Source organism: Archocentrus centrarchus, chromosome 15, assembly GCF_007364275.1.
Source record: "Archocentrus centrarchus isolate MPI-CPG fArcCen1 chromosome 15, fArcCen1, whole genome shotgun sequence".
Lineage (NCBI taxonomy): Eukaryota > Metazoa > Chordata > Actinopteri > Cichliformes > Cichlidae > Archocentrus > Archocentrus centrarchus.
The window spans coordinates 8,421,916-8,433,503 of record NC_044360.1 but is presented as its reverse complement, the minus strand read 5'-3'; the positions used below and the strand labels follow the sequence as shown (position 1 = coordinate 8,433,503).

Below are 11,588 nucleotides of genomic sequence, written 5' to 3'. Positions count from 1 at the left end.
ACAAAAAGTGAAGAAAAAAACACCCTAAATATGTTTAGAACTACTAGGGCTGGGTGATATGGACCAAAAATAATATCTCAATATTTTTTAGCTGAATGGTGATATAAGATATATATCTCGATATTTTTTTCTTCCTAAAAGGTATAAACAAAAAGGCACTTCTGAGTCAAAGCTACATGTCCCAAATGTCACAAAGGCACTTTTATTAACATTCAGCTGTAGGTGTACATGAGAAATTGCTCAAAAATAAACTACTGGCATATCTAAATAATAATATTCCTCAAATAAATTAATGCTTTTTTCTTCCATAATAAAAGAATCACAGCTGTGCTATTAAAATGTAAACAAAAAAGATACAGAGCAAAAACAGCAAAAGGCTGACTTATTCTTTAAAAAGCCAGTCTGCAGTGAAGTAGACTTCACCAAAGTGCTTCCTGCTGTGTGTACTCCTGTACATCTAGTATCCTGTGCAAATAACAATCCTTCCATCCTTCAGTCAGCAGGATTGTGATTCTAGCTAGCACAGACATATGGACTAATGTATCACAGCAACAGGCCCACCCACTCAATGCAACGTCTAGTATCTGAACAATAAAAAAGACCCACAGCCAGAATAAACCAACAGCCAGATACTCTTGGGGGTCCGGACGATGCCAAAGCAAATGAATGGACGCAGTACGAATGTGCACAAAACATGGCAACAGCGGAGGATTTCAGGTTTCCAAAATTCTCCAAAAGTCGCCGAAGTCACCTGAAAAAGTCGCTAAATTTGTCATTAGTCATTTTTTGGAAAAAAGTCTCGGTGGAGACGGACGCTTTTCCTCTTAATCCCTCCCTCTTGTTATCTCCTCTGTTGCTGCTTTTCACTGCTTAGAGCGTCTCTTCACACATCCCTGAGCTAGTAATTAAATTATGGATCTGGTCAGCTGGTCTCTCAACACTATTTATTAAATTCTAATCACGAGGAGATTGGGAGAAGGAGAACCCTCTTTCCTCTGGTCCGACTGACATACCTAGCTGGCTACGTTATGGATTTCCATGGAGGATGGAAGATAACGTGCCTGGCTGTACTGTCAATTGTGGACGTGGCATATATTGATACCAGGATTTCTCCTGGTTGGACTTGGGGAAACCTGGTTTATCCTGGGCAGCCGTTCTGGCCTTAGTAAGGCTGCCGACAAAGTCGCTAATTTGGCAACACTGTATTTTCCTGCGTTCAAAAATGTGGCATGGGAGCAGTTTAAAAAAGGGCTCTTTTCAGGTAATGAAAAAATCTCCTCCCTAAAATTACTATGGAGCTTAATGGAGGAGTGGAAGGATACTCCCTGTGTTTGAAGCCTCACAGTTAAAAAGTTTTTTTGTCAGAGTTGAGCCACGTTATTTGAAAGTAGAGGAGCGGTTCTACGTTTTGATGGTAAAATGATGACTGTACACTCAATATTGTGGACACAGCAGCAGTTTAAAGAGAAATTTTTAAGATGAAGAATTTGAAGTCTCTCCCTCTGACACTTGGAGCTCTCACTGTAGCCAACTCTGAAAAGGGTGAAAAAAGTCCTTAAACTTAAACTGTCACTGTTCAAAAACCATAAAAGACATCAACAGACATCAGTAATACCTGAATAGTTCAAAGTCTTGGCTTCATTTTAAAGCTTGAATGGTGTCTCTAGCTTAAAGTATGATTAATTAGTTACATTTCAAAATAGGGTGGGATTGAAGAGGATTTGAAGATTTCCCCATTCATTTGAATGGAGCAAAAAAAAAAAAAAAAAAGAAAAACAGAAAAAACTTAATATTTAAAAATTATAAAAGTTACAAACAAGAAAAGTAATAGCATATATTTCCAAAAGAAGCTGGACGTTTTGATACCAGAATGGTTTCTGTTGCACTATGGGATTAAATTTGTCTCAATATTGAATAGTTTGAATAATATGGAGACAAATTTAATCCCATATAGCACAAATGGTGCTGAAGTGATTAACAACCGAAAAAACGTACGGAAGAAAAAAATCCATTTTGGAGAACAATACTCTGAATGCTTTGAAGCATTCACAGTCACAGGTACCACCCCTCACTTGAATGCTAATCACCAATAGCAGCATTTTTCCGGTCAGGTGAAACACGTCACGTGACGGGGAGTTGTAGCGCTCAGCTGACAGACGCTCTGTCGACGTTAGCTTTCAGCAGCTCTGGCTTGTGTGTTTGTGATGCAGTAAATACCTTCTGCTAAAAGTTCGTATTTAAAAAATGGAGCGTTACGGGTCAGATGCGGAGGAGGGCGACCAGAGAATTCCGCTGATTCGTCGGGGACGCGAAGATGGAGTGCAGAAAGGTGAAAGAAAACACATTCAGCTAACGACGCGGGTAGCATATGTCTAAAAGAAGCCGAACTGTTTTTCGCTGTTTCACCGGGAAGAGCAGGAAAGCAGCAGCTTTCTTCTGTTTACTTCAAAGCTTAACTGTTTTCCAACGAAGAGACATGCACCAATGACCTGAACCTTTGTTCAGCATAATGTAATCTCTAAAGTGGCTGAAATGTCCATTAGAGCGAACCCGTATCTCTCTGGTTGTAGTATAAACGTTCAATTTATAGTCTTTACTAACATAGCTGTTATTTATTGCAGGGCTGTTTTATTAAATTAAGCAGCAGAGCGTGCATACTCAGGTGTTCATGTCATGCCACCCATAACCTATCCTATACAGTTCTGCACTTGATTACCTTTTAAAGAGCGTCGGTCACGAGTTCAGAGACTTGTGCCCTGAACTTATGTCACAAGACGGGTTTCAGTGAGCTGTAAGTCATACCTGCATACCTGCATACCTGCAGGCAGCTCGATGGGAAAAACAGTTTTAATTTTATGAAAATGTTTACCTCTGAGAAACTTTGTACCAGTGAACTGACAGAATTACCCTAACAAATTTGTCAAATTTAAACAGGAGTTAGTGAAGTAAGCTTTGCATTATGTTGGATAAGACAACTGGGCAACCTGCTAGATAAAGGACACCTGTTTTAACAATACCAGCTTTGTGTACTGTCAGTCGTATCAGCAGGTAGTTGACCTGTATGAAAACTAAATAGACTAATTTAAATACTAAAGTTTAGTTATGAAAATAAGGCATCCAGTCATACCATCTAAATTACTACGGGAAGCTGTGTTACAATTTTGTGAGATTTAATGCTAATTTTAGGGTTACAAGTAGGGCTGAGACAAGATACAGAAATATATACTGTCACTTTGTCTCATGATACATCATCAATTATCTACTGGTTCTGGATATTAATGTTTTTTTTAATAAAACCCCTAACCTCACCAGGATCATCACTTCATCAATATAAAACACAGCACCAAAAGTAAATAAATGATTCTTAATATTTACCTTATTAAGGTCATGTTTTGTTCCTTTTGTTACACAGATATTGTGGTGCATCAGAAATTATTGACTTGCACTGTGTCAAGTATCGCATATTCATCATAATTATGGGGCAGTGTATTACGAGCTTATCATATCATGAGTTACTGTGTTTCCCACATCTGGCTGAAAATAATATAATAAAATGACACTAACCTCAGATAATATAACCTGTTATTAATATCAACTGTTGGCATGTGCAAACAAAGAATTCACACTGCTGTAATTACTCTCACTCAGCTCCAGCATGCTGTTCATCGCGCTACGCCCTGGCAGTGCTTTCCTCTTATGGCTTCTTTGTGGTCTACTCCTTGAGGGTGAACCTCAGCGTGGCGATGGTGGACATGCTCAATAGCACCCACCAGTCAACTGCCAACCACAGTGGTGCCGAGTGCCCTGGTCATGCTGACCCTGCAGTACGCAAACACAACCACACGGTGAGCAAGCTTGTAGCCGCTGCAGTTTACTCCCACTTTGAAGCATTTCCTTTGTAAGTTTTGTTGATTTTGCTGAAGTAGAGTGGGAGTATATTTGCATCTTGAAAAATCTCTCTCACATATGGTTTAACTTATAGTGTATGATTTTTATGTATTTTATGTAGCAGTAACAGGGTTCTGAGGGCACTGATGCTCACACAAGTGCTCATTTTAGACTTTCAAAGCTATTAATTGCAGCGTTCTTATTTTTATTCTTGTGTACTGCCTATGAGAAAGTAACACAGAGTAAGCAGGATTGTTTGAATCCTCTCACAGGCCAGTGTGTACAACTGGGACTCAGAGACACAGGGATGGATCCTGAGCTCTTTTTTCTACGGTTACATAGTGACACAAGTCCCTGGGGGCTACCTGGCTGGCCGCTTTGGACCCAAGTGGCTGATGGGCCTTGGAATCCTGGGGACTGTAATTTTTACCCTGATTACCCCTGTGGCTGCTGACCTGGGTGCAGGCTACCTCATTGCTGTCAGAGTGCTGGAAGGGATTGGAGAGGTAAGCGATCAGAATGAAGACACTGAACTCATTTGTGCAAGCCTGTTTTATGAACCATTATCACTATAGGTACTGCAGCCAAATTTAACATTTGCAAGTGGATGGGTCCTGAAATGGTTTGCATGGATGGTTAAACCAATATCTGGCTGCACATAAGTGTCATATGTGCACTCCTGTTGATGATCCTATTGTTTGTCTTCAGGGAGTTACATTCCCGGCAATGTACACCATGTGGGCAGCCTGGGCCCCACCGCTAGAGAGGAGCCGGCTGCTCACCATTTCCTACATTGGTATGACAGCCACAAGCGCTACAGTGTTAACATAGACATTTTCACCACCTGCCAGAAAATAACTTTAACAAAATGGTCAGCAGAAGTTTGATAGTCACTTTTAGCCCATTTTATTTATTTTTTAACTTCAGTCTACAGTTGATCGCTTAATAAGTACATTAACTAACTGAAGATGTCTCAAATTCTTACCATGAATACTTAAGCTGCTGGGCTTGGGCACCAGCATCTGTGCTTCAAACTGTTAGTGTCCACCTGCCACTTTCTGTATATTCTTCCTTCTGTAGTTTCATAAACCTGCTTCCTTTCTCTTCCCAGGAGCACAGCTGGGGACAGTAATAAGCCTTCCTGTGTCTGGTGAAATCATCTACTACCTAGACTGGACCTACGTCTTCTATATATTTGGTAATATGTGCAGGCTGTCAGTAGTGGAGTTTGGGGAGAAGTCAACAGTTTTGTTTTGTTTTTTTTTACACATTTGCCAGATTGTTATTATTAGAAAAGCAACCTTTAGAATGACTGGTATTGTAAATTAATTTCAGAAACCATCATATCATATGATATATCAGTGAATCCTGTGCTGAATTTACAATACAGGTGATTTTATTTGTAACTCGTCTCATTGTGAAAGCAAACATGACAGAGTCCCTAATGCAGACTGTCAGTTATGCTTGCATATCATTCTGAACTCAAGTAGCCCGTTTGTTGATTCGTCAGCACTTCTTCACAGTGCTGTTTTTAGGCTTCAGATCAGCTGTCTCTAGCGTCTGTCCCTTTGTTCCTCTTTGGAGACTGGAAACAACAATTTAGCAAATGGAAAGAAGAAAAATGTACACACAGATGGAACCACTGCAGAGGTCTGACTTTATTAACCTGCATCTTTATCTGAGCTCTTTCTACAAAACACTAAACAGACATAAATGTATCCTAAGGTAAGACAGACGTAATGAGATGCTCAGGCCTAGGTTCAGTTTTAGGAACAGACAACCAAAACACATGCCACCTATTTGCTGACTGTGTGCAGTTGTTCATGTGATGCAGGATTTGTGCTGGATAAATGTTGGTCACCAGTGTTGCTTTGTGGTTTGCTCAGGTGCTGTTGGCCTGGTGTGGTTCATCCTGTGGGCTCTTCTCATCTTTGACAGTCCAAATACCCATCCACGAATATCAGAGGAGGAGAGACTCTATATCACCTCCTCACTTAAGAATGAGGTAACAATAATAAACTGACAATAGGTCATAAACTTAAAAAAAAAGCACATTTTCTTAAATTAAAGAACAGCATGTAGTTATACTCTTTTTTTTTTTAATATACAGTTACTGCATTGCTCTTAATGCTTGCAGGCATTTCTGGTCCAGTGCAGTTATCTGATACTAATATTACATAAACTCTGTGTTTCAGCATTTTACTTTCTTATCTGTCTTTGTCATAAAAGCCACCATGAGTCTGCACATGACTTTACACTGATACTGTGATAGTGAACATGCAGCAGCTGGGAAGTGTACCTTAGTATGGCTGTGCAAACTGCACTGAAAAGAATTGAAGATCATGGTGAAAAGGATATCCTTAATTATTAGTTACCCATTTTATTTTATTATTTTTTTAAACATAGTCTGACATTTAAATAGTATTGTCACAATTTTAAACAGGACAGCAGTGACATTTTTGCCCAGCAGGGTCTGAAAAACGTAATAAGATAAAACCACAGCTGCATTCTTAGAGCTGGACTGCATACTGACAATAGACATAAAGAAAATAAAAGTAGCTGCATCTTTTTATTAATCCTCTTAATGTATTAGGTACATGAGACTGCAGTGAACGGTAGGCTGTTTCAAATTTATGTTATTGAGGGATTTCTAATGAAGTTCTGTTGTTTCTTCATTATTCTTCTACTTCCGCTTTCAAACAGCTGTCCACCTCGGCAAGCAACATCCCCTGGCGAGCCATAGTGACATCGACTCCACTGTTGGCCATTGTTGTGGCTCATTTCTCTTACAATTGGACCTTCTATACCCTCCTCACTCTGCTACCAACCTACATGAATGATATCCTGGGATTTAGCATACAGCAGGTGAGAGTTCACGTTGATTTTAATCAAAACCAGAGTGACTTTAAAGAGGACACACTCATTTTCAACTGGTTTTTATTCTTGGACTCAACTAGAGTATGATCCACTGTTTAACTTCTATTCACCAAAAAAAAAAAATTGAACAGCAGGTTGCAGGTGGGTGGGGTTTTTGTGCTCACTGCCAGATCTCTGTGTGCAGGAGAAGCACATATCCCTTCTCACTGACATCATAAAAACCCAAGGGTAGAAAAACCTGTTTACTCTGAAGCCTGAGCTTTTGGTTCACAGGGATTGCTAATATATAGACAAGCCTCATCATTTGACACTTTGGCCATATTTAATATGAACATCCACCCTACTGTAATCGTATATACTTAACACAGAAAATATGGAAAAGCATAATCGAGTCCCTTTAAGGTAGGGACATGAAGGCTAGTTTGTTTAGTGCTACAGGGAGACGAACATGAAAACAGAAATGAGAAATTACAATGCTCATTAAAACATTCAGCATCCTTGGTTAATTATTTTCTTTTGAGAGGACATCAAAGAGTAGAAAATAATGTCTTCTCAGTAATGAAATGTGTGTAATCATTTGTCCTCAACAGAACGGTTTTCTGTCGGCTCTGCCTTACATGGGATGTGCTGTGTTCGCTGTGCTGAGTGGCCAAATCGCCGACTATCTGCGAGAAACCTGCAAATACCGCACGGTTGTCGTCAGGAAGGCCTTCTCTCTCATTGGTAAGACGTGACAGCCACGCTGATTCCTTGATTTTTTTTTTTTTGATAGCGTGCAGGCTCTTGGCATCAAAAATTTCACCGTTTTGTTGATTCTCTAGGAATGATTGGGCCAGCAGTGTTCCTGGTGGCAGCAGGTTTTATTGGCTGCAATTACATCTTGGCTGTGACCTTCCTCACCATCTCCTCTTCTCTCGGAGGAGTGTCAGCCTCTGGCTTCAACATCAACCACCTTGATATTGCTCCTTCGTAAGAATTACTTCTATCTGAAAAATGACCCCCCTCAGTAAATTTCTGGATAATTAATAATGAATATCCTTGTAGCATAACTTGAATTGTGAATGTGATGGCTTTTTCTAGCATGTTAGCAGTTCATGTGGACAGCTGTGACAGGTTTCAAAATTTTGATCATAGCACATTTATGTATTTTGATATTCTGCGTAAAAATCAGATATAGAAGAATTTATGTAATTTGACATAATAACTTAAACATCAGGTTTAAAAGTTTAAAAATATTGAACCAGGTGTAATCTTCTGTTATCAAAAACATCATTTGGGACATAATCATACATAAGGAGACAGAAACTACTGAGGGCTTAATGTTTTTCTGTATCCCTGTAGGTATGCTGGTATTCTTCTGGGCATCACCAACACCTTTGCCACCATTCCTGGCATGGTGGGACCAGTCATAGCAAGAGCTCTAACCCAGCAGGTAAGAAATACATATATAGCCACAATGTAACTCACAGTTTTTTGAAAGACACACAGATTACACAATATCTTATAGCTTCATGCGAGTAAAGGGTGCTGTATGCTGGTAGTAAACTTTAATGGATTTTAATATGTAGTGTGCAGCTGCTTCATACAAAATGAGGACACTGGGTGTCCTGACAGATGGTACCTTACTTTAGCATAATGCTCTATTTCCTCTATAATTGGTTTAGTCAGTACAGGATTAACATGATAGAATTTGGCCACCAGGGGGCACCAATAGTCCTGTATGAAAGCAACTTTCAGGTTTCTGTCTGGCCTGAATTTAGTGATTACACTTGCTTGTTTTCTTGTCTCTCTCTAAGTGGACAGCACCTCATTCTTTATGTGGATGCCCAGGAAACAACAGATCCATATAGTCACAGCAGTACCAATTTAGCCTTTGGAGCATACCCACGCTGTTGAATATATATAAGACGTTAATAACCAAACTGTATTAATCAGGACATCAAAAGGATGATAAACCTTTACATACAGTTTTAAATGATTGTTTTGTTTTTAGAACAAACATCTGCTTGTATGAACTTACATACTATAGTTATGTTTTCCAATAATATTACATTTCAGATTTGTGTTTATAACTGTTAACCTTAAAATTGCCCTCAGGTTCAACTTTATGCAATCAAGTCTTCAACCCCCAATTTTTTTTTTTTATGTAAACCAGAAGGTAGCAGGTTAAAAAACTTGCACTGACAGCTGTAACCAAACAATTAAATGCCCTGCTTGCAATGTAATTGCTTTATATTCTGCACATCACAATAAAATAACTTATTAGTAAAATGTAATCCAATAAGGCAGTTTCTGTATATTAACACTAACTGTGCTCTCGGTCCTCTAGAAAACCTTTGAGGAATGGCAGATTGTGTTCTACATTGCTGCTGCCATCAACCTGTTCGGGGCTATATTCTATACTGTGTTTGGTCGAGGGACAGTGCAGTCCTGGGCTGTCCACACGTCCTACATTCATGCAGACTGAGGCAAAAGACAGTTAAGAGACCCTTCGGTTTTCAGATTTGCCCAATGGATTAGTCTCACATGGGCTCATTCATCAGGTAATTGAAGCAAGAGATGCGTTCCAGCTATATTCATTATGGCCAAGTAATAGTGTGTAACAGCCATGATGCCTTTAAAGATGTTCTCTACTGTGGCTGTGGGTTCATAGTCTTGAGCCTGCAGTCAGTGATTTACAGGCTGTATAAGTAACCACAATTAGAGTATGTTAAATTTGGTAATTAAAGACTATTGTTTAAATCATGATAAATAAGCTATGGAAGAAATCATTTTACTGTAGTTATTAATTTTGGGGTTTTCAAGTCAGCCTGCTTGTCCCAATTGTTCCTTCCTCCAGAGAACTTCTGTTTTAAAGCATTTTTTTTAACCTAGAAAATTCTCAGTAAATCCTTACACATTATTTCCAGTACAAGCCTATATTCTCCATGAGGGTTTTTTCATTTGTGTGTAAAGTTTAGGAAACTAGACAGATATGATTTTTGAGACAGATATTTTTTTGAGTCAACATTGTGGCTGCTCAGTGCACAGACTCATTTAGGATGATGCCTTACAGCAAAGTCTCCTTAATGTGATTTTTAAAGCATTTTATCCTTACTCTTATAGAAATTTACTTTTTTTTTTTTTTTTTTTATAATTGTCACATGGTGCAGTGTCTTTTAAGTTTTGAGGTCCACGAAGTACCTCCTATTTTAGATAGCAAGATTGAACTTGTTCACAGCCTTAGTAATGAAGGCAAGGGACGCCTGTTTAAAAGGGGTTGCTGGGGGATATGGCTTTGAATCATTCACAGGATTTGCACTTTCTGTGTCAATTCTCAGGTATCTTAAATCATACACTATACTGCCAAAAGTATTAACTCACCCATTCAAATCATTGAGTTCAGGTGTTTTAATCACTTCCACGGCCACAGGTGTATAAAATCAAGAAGGGGTCGCTCTCAGGAGCTCAGTGAATTCCAGTGTGGTAACATGATAGGATGCCACCTTGCTACAGACCTCCAAACTTCATGTGGCCTTCAGATTAGCTCAAGAACGGTGCGTAGAGAGCTTCATGGGTTTCTATGGCTGAGCAGCCGTATGGAAGAATGGTCAAAAATTCCCGTAAGCACGCTCCTAAACCTTGTAGAAAGCCTTTCCTGAAGAATTGAAGCTGTTATAGCTACAAAGGGTGGGCTGACATAAACCCTACTGATACCCTATGTCACTCAAGTTCATGTCTGTGTGAAGGCAGACAAGTGAATAGTTTTGGCAATATAGTGTAGAAGGTTTTAAAGGGATGTTTGTTTACTTTTCACAGTTTGATTAATCTATCACACTGGGGCATATTTCCTCACATTTAAGTGTCAGTGTGGTTGTTACTATGGTATGGTAGTTCTTATTCTTTATGACTGTCAACAACTAATTTGTTTTTCCATCAAATTTGCACATGTATACTATACATTATGTACATTTTACTTAATACATAATTACAATAAAGAGAACTCTAAGCTAAGCTGCATGGTTAACATTTTGTCTTGGTTCAAAGTTCTGTATATTTACATTGTGCCTTGCTGCATTAGTTTAAAAGGGATCAGCACAGCACTCAGTTTTCATGAAAAATTATTTTTGTTACTGCTTTTATTCATTGTTCATGTTATACAGTTTGTTTATACAGAATAAATGGACAATAAACTGTACTGAGTAAAAAAAAAGTTCTAAACGTCCTTTTTGAAAACATTCAAGAAATGTCTTAAATCACTGTCATATAAAGACTTCATCTGTGTGCGTTTCAGATCTTGTGCTTGAAAGCTGGAATTGGAGATATGTAATTAGCTAGAACAACAATGTGGTTTTGCATTTGTAATGATTTTTTTAAGACCTACCTACCACAAACTGGTACATTATGATGGCACCAGTGGTGCCGTCGCTCAGCGTCCTCCTCAGTTTTGTATTTTACTCGTGTTTTTAGCGCTATTTTTTTGTTTTTTGTAACATGCAGTGCACTGATCACCTATGACAGCCTGACTCTTTTAGACATCCGATAATATTCAGTCTGGGACCAAACCGAAGGATTTTTTTAATGAATGGAGGTGGCCTACCTTGGTCACCTGGCCGGTAACAACTCAGGAGGAAGAGAGTCCTGGACAGGCTGAGGAACAGACAACACCGTTCACTGCTTCCCAACCTTTTAACTAGCTAACGTAGAAACAAGCTGGATGAACTACGGGCCAGGATGACTTTCCACCGGGACAAAAAGGGACTGTAATGTCTTCATTTTTACGGAGACATGGCTGGATCTTTCAGTCCCGGACTCGGCTGTTGTTCCTGTGGGGTCTCTACATT

General features: G+C 39.1%; 1 protein-coding gene across 1 annotated transcript; it reads left to right on the top strand.

Moving 5' to 3' along the window:
* The first annotated feature begins 2,138 nt into the window (after positions 1–2,138).
* slc17a5 (solute carrier family 17 member 5) lies at positions 2,139–10,935 on the top strand. Its single transcript, XM_030747377.1, has 11 exons — positions 2,139–2,329; positions 3,649–3,845; positions 4,161–4,394; positions 4,597–4,684; positions 5,000–5,086; positions 5,775–5,893; positions 6,592–6,753; positions 7,356–7,488; positions 7,587–7,734; positions 8,107–8,197; positions 9,095–10,935. Exons 1-11 carry the CDS (start codon positions 2,245–2,247, stop codon positions 9,230–9,232), a joined length of 1,482 nt encoding a protein of 493 aa, XP_030603237.1. The 5' UTR covers positions 2,139–2,244; the 3' UTR covers positions 9,233–10,935.
* The last annotated feature ends 653 nt before the right edge of the window (positions 10,936–11,588 follow it).

Coding starts and splice junctions, on each gene's coding strand:
- slc17a5 (XM_030747377.1), top strand. CDS start 2,245: ATGGAGCGTTACGGGTCAGATGCGGAGGAGGGCGACCAGAGAATTCCG. Junction 6,754..7,355: donor TGGGATTTAGCATACAGCAG/GTGAGAGTTCAC, acceptor TGTCCTCAACAG/AACGGTTTTCTGTCGGCTCT. Junction 8,198..9,094: donor CAAGAGCTCTAACCCAGCAG/GTAAGAAATACA, acceptor TCGGTCCTCTAG/AAAACCTTTGAGGAATGGCA.